At 42.1% G+C, this 15476-nt stretch overlaps 1 protein-coding gene across 1 annotated transcript; it reads right to left on the bottom strand.

Annotated features, from left to right (window-relative positions):
• Window positions 1-9037: 9037 nt before the first annotated feature.
• LOC122561638 (potassium voltage-gated channel subfamily A member 1) lies at window positions 9038-15099 on the bottom strand. The gene has a single exon (XM_043713588.2). The coding sequence runs from the start codon at window positions 15077-15079 to the stop codon at window positions 13607-13609; it is 1473 nt and encodes a 490-aa protein (XP_043569523.1). The 5' UTR covers window positions 15080-15099; the 3' UTR covers window positions 9038-13606.
• Window positions 15100-15476: the final 377 nt, after the last annotated feature.

The raw sequence follows: 15476 nt of genomic DNA, 5'->3' as shown, positions 1-15476 counted from the left end.
TTAACGGCGTGTATCATGTACATGCTATTACTTTCTTCCCTAAATTCCAGTTCAATGGGTTCCTGACAGATTGACAGTCTTCAAATGCATCAGAGAGTGCAGACTGGTTCAGAAGAATAGGGTAGATCAAAGCTGTACTGTTTACCACAAAGCAGAAAACAATTACTGGATTTTGAAGTCAGTGCATAATAGTACTTAACATTTACTATGTTTGAAGTCATTCACAAACTTTTTGTGGCTTTGAGCAACAGCTTATAGTCACTAGAAGTCCTGGTCAATGCAGTGCACTATAGGAAATCTGGGACCTGTATAAACAGGGCAAACAAAGGTTGGCTCTTCAATCAAATTGAAGCATCCTTACGGAAATACGCAGAGCATAAACCAGGAAGAATAGATTAGATTATCTACTTCAAATTAAATTAGGTGGAGGAAGTGAAATAAAAAAAAAAGAAAAATTGGGATGAAGAGATAAAAAAGATGAGGTTAAAATAAATATTTCAAATCTTTAACAGTAACTACATTTTGAAAGAACAACACTTAGTCATAGAATCATAGAGATGTACAGCATGGAAACAGACCCTTCGGTCCAACCCGTCCATGCCGACCAGATATCCCAACCCAATCTAGTCCCACCTACCAGCACACGCCCCATATCCCTCCAAAATCCTTCCTATTCATATGTACCCTTCCTATTCATATACCCATCCAAATGCCTCTTAAATGTTGCAATTGTACCAGTCTCCACCACATCCTCTGGCAGCCCTCTGCGTGAAAAAGTCTCTTTTATATCTTTCCCCTCTCACCCTAAACCTATGCCCTCTAGTTCTGGACTCCCCGACCCCAGGGAAAAGACTTTGTCTATTTTTCCTATCCATGCCCCTCATAATTTTGTAAACCTCTATAAGATCACCCCTCAGCCTCCGACGCTCCAGGGAAAACAGCTCCAGCCTGTTCAGCCTCTCCCTGTAGCTCAGATCCTCCAACCCTGGTAACATCCTTGTAAATATTTTCTGAACACTTTCAAGTTTCACAACTTCTTTCCGATAGGAAGGAGACCAGAATTGCACACAATATTCCAACAGTGGCCCAACCAATGTCCTGTACAGCCGCAACATGACCTCCCAACTCCTGTACTCAATATTCTGACCAAAAAAGGAAAGCATACCAAACACCTTCTTCACTAACCTATCGATCTACAACTCCACTTTCAAGGAGCTATGAGCTTGCACTCCAAGGTCTCTTTGTTCAGCAACACTCCCTAGGGCCTTACCATTAAGTGTATAAGTCCTGCTAAGATTTGCTTTCCCAAAATGCAGCACCTCGCATTATCTGAATTAAACTCCATCTGCCACTTCTCAGCCCATTGGCCCATCTGGTCAAGATCCTGTTGTAATCTGAGGTAACTCTCTTCGCTGTCCACTACACCTCCAATTTTGGTGTCATCTGCAAACTTACTAACTGTAATTCTTATGCTCACATCCAAATAATTTATGTAAATGACAAAAAGTACAGCGCCCAGTACCGATCCTTGTGGCACTCCACTATTCACACCCTCCACCACCACCCCCTGTCTTCTATCTTTGAGCCACTTCTGTATCCAAATGGCTAGTTCTCCCTGTATTCCATGAGATCTAACCTTGCTAATCAGTCTCCCATGGGGAACCTTGTTGAACGCCTTACTGAAGTCCACATAGATCACATCTACTGCTCTGCCTTCATCAATCTTCTTTGTTAATTCTTCAAAAAACTCAATCAAGTTTGTGAGACATGATTTCCCACGCACAAAGCCATGTTGACTATCCCGAATCAGTCCTTGCCTTTCCAAATACATGTACATCCTGACCCTCAGGATTCCCTCCAACAACTTGCCCACCACTAAGGTCAGGCCTACCGATCTATACTTCCCTGGCTTGTCTTTACTACCCTTCTTAAACAGGGGCACCACGTTTGCCAACCTCCAGTCTTCCGGCACCTCACCTATGGCTATCGATGATACAAATATCTCAGCAAGAGGCCCAGCAATCACTTCTTTAACTTCCCACAGAGTTCTTGGGTACACCTGATAAGGTCCTGGGGATTTATCCACCTTTAGCCATTTCAAGACATCCAGCACTTCCTCCTCTGCAATCTGGACATTTTGAAAGATGTCACCATCTATTTCCCTACAGTCTATATCTTCCATATCCTTTTCCACAGTAAATATTGATGCAAAATATTCATTTAGTATCTCCCCAATTTTCTGTGACTCCACACAAAGGCCGCCTTGCTCATCTTTGAGGGGCTCTATTCTCTGAGGAGAAAGTGAGAACTGCAGATGCTGGAGATCAGAGCTGAAAATGTGTTGCTGGAAAAGCGCAGCAGGTCAGGCAGCATCCAAGGAGCAGGAGAATCGACGTTTCGGGCATGAGCCCTTCTTCAGGAATGAGGAAAGTGTCATTCCTCATTCCTGAAGAAGGGCTTATGCCCAAAACGTCGATTCTCCTGCTCCTTGAACGCTGTCTGACCTGCTGGGCTCTATTCTCTCCCTAGTTACCCTTTTGACCTTAATATATTCGTGGGTGGCACGGTGGCACAGTGGGTGGCACGGTGGCATAGTGGGTGGCACGGTGGCACAGTGGTTAGCACTGCTGCCTCACAGCGCCAGAGACCCGGGTTCAATTCCCGCCTCAGGCGACTGACTGTGTGGAGTTTGCACGTTCTCCCCGTGTCTGCGTGGGTTTCCTCCGGGTGCTCCGGTTTCCTCCCACAGTCCAAAAATGTGCAGGGGTCAGGTGAATTGGCCATGCTAAATTGCCCGTAGTGTTAGGTAAGGGGTAAATGTATGGGTGGGTTGCGCTTTGGCGGGGCGGTGTGGACTTGTTGGGCCGAAGGGCCTGTTTCCACACTGTAAGTAATCTAATCTAGATTTGTAAACACCGTTTGGATTATCCTTAATTCTACTTGCCAAAGCTATCTCATGTCCCCGTTTTGACCTCCTGATTTCCCTCTTAAGTATACTCCTACTTCCTTTATACTCTTCTAAGGATTCACTCAATCTATCCTGTCTATACCTGACATATGCTTCCTTCTTTTTCACAACCAAACCCTCAATTTCTTTCGTCATCCAGCATTCCCTATACCTTTCCAGCCTTCCCTTTCACCCTGACAGGAATATACTTTCTCTGGATTCTTGTTATCTCATTTCTGAAGGCTTCCCATTTTCCTGCCGTCCCTTTACCTGCGAACATCTGCCTCCAATCAGCTTTCCAAAGTTCTTGCCTAATACCGTCAAAATTGGCCTTTCTCCAATTTAGAACTTCAACTTTTAGATCCGGTCTATCCTTTTCCATCACTATTTAAAATGAATAGAATTATGGTCGCTGGCCCCACACTGCTCCCCCACTGACACCTCAGTCACCTGCCCTGCCTTATTTCCCAAGAGTCGGTCAAGTTTTGCACCTTCTCTAGTAGGTACATCCACATACTGAATCATAAAATTGTCTTGTATACACTTAAGAAATTCCTCTCCATCTAAACCTTTAACACTATGGCAGTTCCAATTTGTGTTTGGAAAGTTAAAATCCCCTACCATAACTACCCTATTATTCTTACTGGCAGCTGAGACCTCCTTACAAGTTTGTTTCTCAATTTCCCTCTGACTATTGGGGGGGTCTATAATACAATCCCAATAAGGTGATCATCCTTTTCTTATTTCTCAGTTCCACCCAAATAACTTCCCTGGATGTATTTCTGGGAATATTCTCCCTCAGCACAACTGTAATACTATCCCTTATCAAAAATTCTACTCCCCCTCCTCTCTTGCCTCCCTTTCTATCCTTCCTGTAGCATTTGTATCTGGAACATTAAGCTGCCAGGCCTGTCCATCCCTGAGCCATGTTTCCGTAATTGCTATGATATCCCAGTCCCATGTTCCTAACCATGCCCTGAGTTCATCTGCCTTCCATGTTTGGCCCCTTGCATTGAAATAAAGGCAGTTTAATTTATTAGTCCTACCTTGTCCCTGCCTGCCCTGACTGTTTGACTCACTTCTGTACTCAGCTGTACCTGTCTCAGATCGATCTCTTTCCTCACTATCTCCCTGCGTCCCACCCCCACCACCCCCCACCCCCTTACTAGTTTAAATCCTCCCAAGCAGTTCTAGCAAATTTCCCTGCCAGTATATTAGTCCCTTTCCAATTTAGGTGCAATCCGTCCTTCTTGTACAGGTCACTTCTACCCCAAAAGAGATTCCAAAGATCCAAAAATGTGAATCCTTCTCCCATACACCAGCTCCTCAGCCATGCATTCATCTGCTCTATCCTCCTATTCCTGCTCTCACTAGTTCGTAGCACTGGGAGTAGTCCAGATATTACTACTCTTGAGGACTTCCTTTTTAAAGTTCTGCCGAACTCTCTGTAATCTCCCTTCAAAATCTCAACCTTTTCCCTTCCTATGTTGTTCATTCCAATGTGGACAATGACCTCCTGCTGGCCCCTCTCCCCCGTGAGAACATTCTGCACCCTCTCTGAGACATCCTTGATCCTGGCACCAGGAAAACAACACACCATTCTGCTTTTTCTGTTATTTTCTACAGATCCAGAAAATAACACCGTCTTATTCCTCTACAACACTGCCCCAGGTTAAATTAATAGCAATGGCTTATATTTTAAGTTTAATCAAGAGACTTATCTCCAGAAGCATATAATCAAGAAAGAATCCACTGTACTCACTACTGCAGCCTTTCTCTTGGACAGACTCAAAACAACAATTAACTTCTGTGCTGTGAACTTCGCCCAACAGTTCCTCCAAGATTAGTTGTGAATTTCACTGTTTGTTAATTTTCCCAGATGCACTCCGATGTCCAGCGATACATGAATTCAAACAGCAAAGGTAGCACCTATGTAGGTTATTTCTCTCGCTCTCTCTCTGTCTCTCTCCTGCACTGTCCTCACCATGTGCTTCTTCTGTCTGCTCTTCTCCCTTTTAAAACTGCTGTTGTTTTGACTATTTTTCCCAAATTTCCAAAACAATGCAACAGCATATAAAACAGTAATTGCTGCTCCTGGAATTCAAGGAAATCACCTCCAACAGCTAAAATTCCTCAAAAAAAGGAGCAGCTCTTACAGCCAGAAATTTTTCCCGTCTTCCATCTCGGATTACCCAGAACCCCTTGAACCAAAATTGTTAAATTAAAATCTCATGGCTTTGCAGTCATTAGTTCTATTACTATTTTTTTTTAAAATCACTGCCAATCACATGCATTAGCTCTAAATCTTTTGGCATGTTTAATAGACAGCTAATGGATAAACCCCAGAACTTCCTGGGAGTTACATATTTCAAACAACCTGGTCAGACACGTTATGATACACCTAGAGGACAGGGGGATTTGAACACAGCTATTCTGGTTCGGAGGTACGGAGATTACCACTTTAACCACAAGACCTAAAAACAGCACTCACAGGGACTTGAAGTCTGATGCTCTACCAGCTCAGCTATCTTTCAGTATTCTTAAACTGAGGCTAAGAGTGCGGTATGAGTGTAATTATAGCTTGTTGAGGGGTGGAGCAACTTGAACAGCAACTTCCAGATTTATTCACTTTCCCACACTTGCAAAACCAAAGGTTGCAATTCCACTTCCACCACACTGTCAGTGATCACTGCTCGGTTCACCATTATTTCTATTTTAATGGCTGTGGCATCATCTTTAATCTTTATTAACCCATGGTAAACAGGGTGGTGCTGATCATTTGTACATATTTGGGGCAGGGGAATTGTGCAGAGATTCACATTGTGCCAACAAGTGTTTTTGTATCTAAAATTTATTTTATCAATCCTTTGTTTCAGCTACTGAAAAGATACCATCCCGTTGTTACTTTCCTATGACAAAACTTTTCTCAGAAATTCAGGTTTACCAGTCTCCACAAAATTATAAAAAAGCTTTGTATTTGTATTCCTAACAAAAAAATTGTGTTAGATGAAACTGAGCACTGACTACACCAATTCAGAGACAACCTAGTATAGGTGGAAATAGATTCAAGATCTTTTGCAAAGACCAGGTTGCATGGTGGTGGTGGGGGGGGGGTTCAAAACAAGTGTATTCTAATTATAATTTAATGCATGGCTCCATTCTAGACCTGGCATGTTTTATACCAATATACTAAGAAAGAATGGACATCCACTGCATCAGTATGATCTTCAGAAATTCATAAAATATAGCAATGAAACATTATGTTTCAAACTCATTGGGAACGAATTTGCTCTTTGGACTATCATTTCCCCTTTAGTCCTCTTAAAATAATAGCAGCTAAAGGCACATTATGGACATTCTCACCTCAGAATCCGAAGGCTCAAATATCGTACAAGAGAACTGAGTGACAAATCGAAATTGGCACTTCAGTGCAGTGTGGAGCGAGCGCAACGTTATTGGAAGTGCACATTCTAATGAGACATTAAACGGAAGCCTGTCTGCCTTTTCTAGTGGACATAAAAGATCTTAAAGTGACTACTTCAAAGAAGATTAAGAAAGTTCTCCCTCGTGTTGTGACCAATATTTATCACTCCAAGAAAAAAATCATATTAACTGGTCATTATTGCATGATATTTGTGAGGCATTGTTGAGTGAAATTTGGTTGGCATATTTCTAGTCCAATGGTGACGACACATCAAAAATACTTAATTGGCCATAAGTGCTTTGAGACATCCAGAGGTCATCAAAGGTGCTTAGAAATTTAATTCTCTCTTCCGGTGACAAACAATTGGTGCAATGCAGCAACTGCTCACATACATGAGAAAAAGTAGTGCTGTCATTATATTACCTGTTTGTAATTATTAACAGTTTGGTGAATGGGAACCATAAACAATACCAGCTGTCTACAGCAAGAGAAATGATGTAAATTCATTCATTAGATTTTCCCATTATGAAGTGTACAGGTGAAATGCAGAGAGAAGAAAGCAGCATAATCACAAGAGTAAAGATATATCTGCTGACATTCCTTCTGCAGCTGCAGGCAGGCTCCAAAACTGAACATCTCCAATTTCATCACATCCCAGAAATAAAACCTGTTTTCAAGTCTTAACCAAGTATTAATTGTAACTATTCTCCCTGTGGGAGAAACACTCATGTTCTTTGGTGCTGAGTCACACAGATCAAGCACCTCAGGGTGCATTATACTGTGAACTGTCTGCAACTAACAGCAACAACGAAAAGGTGGTGTGTGATCAAGGACAGGAAATTCTGGGGTCTATTTTCCTCCCCTCATGTGGAGATCTCACAAGGCAACCAAAACTGCTGCAGTTTGGATCAGCTTCAGCCACGAGGACATTGAATTTTTTTTATTGTTTGTTTATGCAATTCTACCCTGTATGCAGGGAAACAAACAGCTAAAATCTTGAAACCCCACCCCTGCACCAGCACACATGAACAAATGTTTGACATGTGTGCTTTGTAATATCACAGCATCAGAAATAAATGAATGCCCATGAGTTACAATTCCAATGTGAATGGGAAACCAAGCCCAAAGAAATCTCAGGAATAATTCAATCTGAATTTGATTAGTGGTGGATAAGTATATCATTAGATATTAGATTTAAAAGCTTTTAGATTTTAGTTCCTTACTGCGTTGCTCATTAGATTTACTCCTGGGATTGGCCTTTGAGGAGAGATTGCATACAATGGGCCTATATTCTCTGAAGTTTTGAAGAATACGAGGTGATCTCCTTGATGCAGACAAGATTCTGAGCAGAACTGAAAGGATAAATGTGAAGAGGTATTTTTCCCCAGGATGCAGAGCCACGATTTGGGATGCAGCTTCACAAGAAAGGCTCAGACATTTAGGCCTAAGACAGAAAGAACATTATTTACTCAAGGCATTATGAATTTTGGGATTTTGCTAACCCACAGGAATGTAAATGGTCACTTGTTGAATATACTCAATACTGAGATCAATAGATATTTTTGCACTTGAAAGAAAGCAAGGGATATTCGGAATGGGAGAAAATTGGAGTTGTGTTTGAGGTTAGCCACAATCATAATGTTATGACAGAGTAAACTCATGGAACTATATGGTTTACACAAGCTATTACATTCTTGTTGTCTAACAAGGCATCATATCTAAATAATTAGAACTGGATCAGGGAGATCAAAAACTCACCTGGACTTCTGATGACTATCCAGTCATTGCTACAGGAAAGCATTCATGTGTGAACACCAGATTAATGGTTAAGGTGTAGCTTTGGTGTAACAACGTAAGGGGGAATAGCCTGATGACATGCACAATTTTGGTTCATGAATTATCATGAATTATAGAGCATAGAACCATACCCCTGCAAGATTATATACTGACTGAACAGCAGGGGAGAGAGGGCAAACAAAAAGGTGAAAGAAAAGTGCATGTGGAAGAAATCAATGCAACGTAGTTGTAAACCGACAAGCTCAGCTGTACATTTGTATTGTACCATACCTTCTTACATTATGGTTAGGAGTCATTTTTTAATATCTGAACTATGAACTGTATTGCACAAGCAACAAAATTATTTTCACTGATGCACTGTAATGTTTTAAATTTCATGCAAACCACTTATTTGCAGAAAAAAAGAGTGCACCTATAATAACGTAGAATAAAACAGAAACACACAAAATTATAAAAAAAACTTTTTTCTTTCCAAACAAAACAGCATCAGATCTACTCAAGCCACACGTTTCACACCATATTCACCGTTTTTGCTGGTCTATCTTGGATTAATTTTTTGAAAGGGATGACTTTCAGAGAGCATATTATTTAATACAGTATTTATTTTAATTAACTCAGATTTACAAGTCAAAGGTAGTAGAAATATGCACAGAAAACATATGATCTTGATAATTTTGTTCATAAATAATAAAAAAGTTTTAAAATCTACCTCAGCCTCCGAAAAAAAAAACACCTCTGGTATGGATTTGAAGCAGCCTTAAGCCTGAATGAATAAAAATTAATTTTTTGTGTGCTCAATGATACATTACTGATATATTCTGTACACTTTCAGAAGTTATGTGAAAATAACCAGTCAGGACATAGCTGAATCAGACCTGGAAATTCATCTTTAATTTATCATTAAGTAGAAGGGGAAGGTAAAGTATTTGATACATGAGCAGACTGCATAGGGCACGAAACTATGTTTTTAAATAACAATAATTTATAAACCAAATTATAGGCATGTTTATGACAGTAAACAAGCAAAAGAATAAATAGATCAGAAGTCGAAACATTTTATGCTAATGAGTAGGGATGTCACAATGTAAGTGTTGATAGTTACAATATTCATTTTTAAACTAATTGTATTTTGAGTAAGGAAAAATAGAATAATTCTAATCAATGCTCCTTTTTTGTTTTAGAAATATAATCTGTCTTTCACAATTGCCTTAACCATGTTTTCATTCATATCTTTACAAGATTTTGAATTAGTCTAGTGAAAATCAACCTTAATTGAGGAAATTAAATGAATGCACTATGATTATGGGGGAGTTTATGTATCACAATATGTTGGCCTATTAAAGTATTATGACATCCCTAAACAGGAAATGAACAAGGCTGTCAACACAAATGTTTTTTAAAATGATATCATTGAAAAATGACAGTCATAATACTATAGCCATTCAAACTTGAATGTCCTGGACCTGATGGTACACAGGCTGCAGAGCCTCTTTTCACTTTAAATGTCATATACCAGTTAAGGCAATTTGTGCTGAATTTTAAAGTGCATTTTATGATTGGTTAAAGTTACACTTAACAGTACTTAGGAATTAACACTTTCTCAACTTCAGCAACCAGTACTTTCACGTTAAACAAGGTGTTAACCAGATTTGTGCACAGCTCAACCACACCAGAGAAGCCTGGAACTCATCGGGTGCTAATTCTAGTTTTTCAACATTCAATTGAAGTGAATCAAACACCTGAAGTGAACAAAATAAGGATATTTCTACTGTGTGCTCAAGGGCTCATGTAGCACAGTGGTAGAGTCCCTACCTCTGAGCCAAGAGACCCAGGTTCCAGTCCCACCTGCTCCAGAGCTGTGTAATAACAACTCTGAGCAGGCTGATTATAAAATACCTGCTACATCCTCTTATCTACAAAGTATCTGACTGAGATGTAATCCTCACAATGTTTAAAAAATAAGTTCCATCACTTATTGCTGAGCTGAATTGAAATGTGCTCCTCAGCAATGTCTTGCATGGCATCACAGCCACTATTTTGTCTCCTATTCTTTCTACTTTGTTCATTTTCTGGAGCAAATAAACCAAATTCTAACTCAGAAACACATAACGCATGATGTTTCTACAATGCATATTATTCAGTGCAAACCACTTAAACTGGTCAAAGTCACTTCACAAAACATTACACCAAGACAGCTATTCTTGGTATATTGAATTGCTTCATTTTCACTACAATTACTAATGGTTCTATTTATAAAAAGAGAAGAGGCTCTTTTATGACTCTGTTCACAACCAGCCACCTTGTGTACATTCAGGCCTATGTACAATATGTTTGCAAAGCTGGTCCGGGATTAAGAATATCTACCAAAACTGTATAACCAGAAAGACATGCCTATATTACATCAGATTTTCTCTCTATCCATATTTTGTACTCAGTTGTAATGGTAATAAATAAACATCACCAAACCCTAATCCATCCCACTGGTTTTCAGAACCTTCATTATCAAAAGAAAAACTGCATGCAGCACACTTCTCAGTCACATGCAGATAAATGTTTAACTAAGGTGCAATTTCCCAAAAACTAGAAACTCAATTGCTAAATTAAGCATGAGCTGCCAGAAGCCACATAGAGTTTATCAAAGCAGTTCTGCAGCATTGGATCATTTATTGCTGTTTATTAAGTGCAGTATTAAAGTCACTTAACATAGGGGAAAGTTTTCTCCTACCTCAAGGTTTATGTGATGCAGAAGGATCAGGATAACCAGAGTATGGGTGGTTTACATATTCTACATGAAGAAGTTAATGCCCTGTTGCCAACAGCAATTGCAGTTCATCAAGTTATTCAACACTTTTCCTTGTAACTTCGATTTACACCCGTAGTTCAGCTGTATCAGCTAATTCAGTCATGTAATCTTGGAGCAGTTTCATTCTTTTTATCTTCTTGAAATCTTTGTATCTTTTGCATTCCTTAAATTTCCAAGAAATTACAATCGATAATCAAGTGCCATCCATCTTTCGGGGATTTAATTGTGAATTAATCTACCTGTTTCAGTCTGCATTATCCTAGGGCAACAAATTGTCTCTTGCAATAAACACATCCATATCCAGGTAAATCTCTCTGTCTGAAGACGTGCATGATGTGAATTACAAAAAAAAAGTAACTCTTGATTCTCCAGGTCTTTGGGAAATTGTCATATAATCTGCAAATATTGATGTAATAGTCTTGAGATATCTTTGAGAGCTTCTGGCTTTAAGTAGTAAGTTAGAGTGAGTTATGACAAGTTTCTGCATGACAATTAGGCTAAAGACAACGATAGGTTAAACAAGTGACTGTGGCAACATACTTGTCCGTAACCATTGAAACCAACTCGTACATATGGCTCCAGAATAGATGGTAAAAATTATAATGAGGAAGAACCTGCATTCCAACAGCTGTTTATGTGATTTCAGATTACCAAAAAAAAGAATTCCCTCAGCCTGGGGCCACAAAGTTGAACTGTCCTTTTCATCAATCTAAACTGAGGTAGTCTGCTGAGGAAACACTGCATTTTTCTTTTTGGTACATTGCAGCTTTTGCAGGTGGGTTAAAGAAAAAATGAAACTAACATTCTTCAGTGTTTAGTTCAACACCTTAATGCCTCATGATGATACCATTAACATCTGTGCAATTCCTTAGCAGGCTCTGAATGCTGATCTCATTGCTGAAAAGTTGTTAGTCTTAAATTGATAAGGATCTCAGAGAAGTTACAGAGAGGATTCCCATGTGTCACTCATTCAGTTGTAATGTCCAGTTGCCAAGTTGTTCTGCATTTCTCCCAGCTCTCTTGCCAGCTGATTTAAGTCCTGCATCTTCAGAAACATGTGCAAACATCTGATCTGCCTTTTCCACCATCATTTTCACTATGATAACTGTCCACTGGCTCTTGCACACAAAGGTTTGGTTGGACATTCGAGAGGTTGTTCTATTTTCATGGTGTTACAGATTAAGAGGATTTCTGTGGACATCAGCTTATTCAGCCATTCTTAGTACATGGAGGCACTTCCAGAAGTCTGGGAGTGTAAGGATTTAAAAGGCACTAGCAACTAACTAAGTCATTTGCTGAGTTTCTGCAGTTGAGGGAAGCTCAAAAGAAAAATATTGTCTCAGTCAGGATGGATTTGGAAATGAATTGCAAATTAGATGCATAATTTACATATTCTTTACATTTACATTCTGCTAAAATGCATGAAAGGCATGCTTTCTTTTCTGTTGGATTAGTTGCATTTAAAATTAAATTGTATAAGTATATACAGTATCTAGCCTGCCTCCCTTTGTTCAAGAGATTTCCCAGAAGGAAATAAGTTTTGCTGTGTTATATTTTCTGGATTGTCAGGACACGAACCAACTCATTTCCCTGATATTCTGCAGGAAAATCATCAGGTCCCTCAATATCATATAGCAACAGTTCAAAGCTGTTTTGTTTTCTGTAACCTGATATCATGCATAAGTTATAGTGGGTTACATGTTAAGTTGTCCAAAAAGGCCATAATGTTAAGTAGTTAAAACATGCTATGATCTAAACTTACTCTATCCCATACGAGTTAACATTCAGGCCAATGAGTGCTTCAGAAGTATTAAATTAAATAATAAGCCATTGCACTTTTGGTGACAGCAAATGAGAACTTATTCTCCAGAATTATAATTTAAAACGCAAATTTGTTTGCTGTTATTTGAGGTAATGTCCCAGGCATGCCACAATCAAAGTGAATGATGAATATCAAAGCATGCTGTTGTTAATTTGGGGATTTTCTTTTGTGATTGATGATTCTCGCATGAAATCGGGGACGGGGGAATTTACGTTCGGTCCTGGAAGCAGATGAATTGCAGTACCTGCAAGATCGCTGGTATTTTGAGCATTCGTCATTTGATTATAAAGTGGAGATAAATGCAATCGCTTGTTTTTTTTTTGTTCCTTTGATGTATGGCGTCACATCACTTCTCGCAATGAAATATTCATCAGTGGATCGAAAACTGCAGACGTTTGCAACTTTGACCAGACTCATGAATCTGGCGTATTTGGTTGGTTTTCTTTTCGATGCACGGTGCAGCTTGCAAAATCCTTAATACATGCATTGGTATTTGTAAATGAACTGAGAGAGAAAAATAATAAACTTCCATTCGAGGCTGGCGAGCAGGTATAAGTCCAAGTTTCAAAGTTTGTACCTAGGGACGCTCTCGTGAACGGATCTGGAGAAGATTTCTCCCTCGTTACCCAGTTGGGAGAAAGAAAGCCATTTAAAAATAAATGAAATTATACCTTCCACGTAATTCTGAAAGCTTATTTTGCTGAGCATAACGGCAATGCCACAACGCATTAACGAGGTCAACAAGGCAAAATACAAAGGGTCAGTAACAGTGTCTAGAAAGCGCGGCTCCCGGGTCACTGAGTCCGCAGCTGTTTAAACATCAGTCAGCAGTTTGCTTTTGTTCACACAGTTTTGGTTTGCTACAGTGCAGTTGCCAGTTCTCAGATTTGCCTCTCTGAAATTGTCTATGCTGTTGTTCACATCCTCTTCGATCTCCATGTAGTCGGACTTGCTGATGGTGGACGAGCTGCGGCTTCCTAACTCACTGTCCGAGGCGATGTTCGGGCAGCTAACGTGCAGGTACTGTGCCTGCTCCTCTCCCTCCGTCTCCCGGTGGTAGAAGTAGTTGAAGTTGGAGACGATGACGGGCACGGGCAGGGCGATGGTCAGGACGCCGGCGATGGCGCACAGCGAGCCCACGATCTTGCCGCCGATGGTGATGGGGTACATGTCGCCGTAGCCCACCGTGGTCATGGAGACCACCGCCCACCAGAAGGAATCCGGGATGCTGCTGAAGTGGGAATCCTGGTCGTCCGCCTCGGCGAAGTAGACGGCGCTGGAGAACAGGATGACCCCGATGAAGAGGAAGAAGATGAGCAGGCCCAGCTCCCTCATGCTGGCCTTGAGGGTCTGGCCCAGGATCTGCAGGCCCTTGGAGTGGCGGGAGAGCTTGAAGATGCGGAAGACCCGCACCAGGCGGATGACCCTGAGGATGGCCAGGGAGGTAGCCTGTTCGCCACTCACGTTGCCCTCCTCCTCCTCGGCCAGCTCGGTGCCCAGGGTGATGAAGTACGGGATGATGGCCACGATGTCGATGAAGTTCATGATGTTCTTGAAGAACTCCGCCTTGCTGGGGCAGGCGAAGAAGCGGACCAGGAGCTCGAAGGAGAACCAGATGATGCACAGGGTCTCCACGATGAAGAAGGGGTCGTTGAGGATGTTGGACTTGTACGGGATGGTGGTGTTGCCCACTTGCATGGTCCTCTTCCTATCGTCCTTGAGCTGGGGCAGGGTCTCCAGGCAGAAGATGACGATGGAGATGAGGATGACCATGACCGAGACGATGGCGATGCCCCGGGCCGGCCCGGAGCTCTCCGGGTGCTCGAAGAGAAGCCAGACCTGGCGTTGGTACTCGTTCTCGGGCAGGGGTCTCTCCTCCTCCCGGATGAAGCCTTCGTCCTCGCGGAACTTCTCCATCGCCTCCTCGCCCAGCTCGTAGAACTTGATCTCCTCGGAGAACATCTCGAGGGGTACATTGACCGGCCTCCGGAGGCGTCCCCCGGACTGGTAGTAGTACAGGATGGCGTCGAAGCTGGGCCGGTTGCGGTCGAAGAAGTACTCGTTCCGCAGGGGGTCGAAGTAGCGCATCCTCTTCTTAGGGTTGCCCAGCAGGGTGTTGGGGAACTGGGCCAGGGTTTTCAGCTGGGTCTCGAAGCGCAGGCCCGAGATGTTGATGACCACCCGCTCGCAGCACTCGTGGTCATCGTTGTCCGGGGGGTAACTGTCCTGAGGGTGGCCGGGCAGAGCCGACGCTTCGTCCATGTTGTCCCCAGCCAGTACTGTCATTGTTGGCGGGAAGAAGGTGGGGGGGGGGGGGGGGGTCCTTCAGGAAGAAGGGAGATGGGATTGGGGGGGGGGGGGGGGAGTGAGGGAAGGGGGCTGCTTCCGAATCACTTGTCTCTCACTCTGCCCAGCCCCCGGGGGGACATTCGGAGGCAGAGTTGGGGGGCAGAGCTTGAGGGGAAGGGTAGGAGCTGGTGGTGGTGGGTGAGGGAGGAGGAGGGGGAAGGGGCTTTGAAGGGCACTAATGGAAGCCTCGGGGCTTTCGAGCTGACTCGAGCATCGCACGGCTCGGCGGTTCCGCACGGATCCGAACTAAATCTCGGGCAACTCAAGGCCAATTTCCGTGACGCTGTCGGGCCCACCCCCACCTTTCTGGGTTTTTTTTGTTTCGGGACCAAGG

This window comes from Chiloscyllium plagiosum, unplaced genomic scaffold (assembly GCF_037043375.1).
Source record: "Chiloscyllium plagiosum isolate Xiang-an unplaced genomic scaffold, Cpla_swu_hap1 HiC_scaffold_23, whole genome shotgun sequence".
Classification (NCBI taxonomy): Eukaryota; Metazoa; Chordata; class Chondrichthyes; order Orectolobiformes; family Hemiscylliidae; genus Chiloscyllium; species Chiloscyllium plagiosum.
The sequence above is the reverse complement of the archived record's forward strand: the minus strand, read 5'-3'. Positions and strand labels throughout refer to the sequence as shown.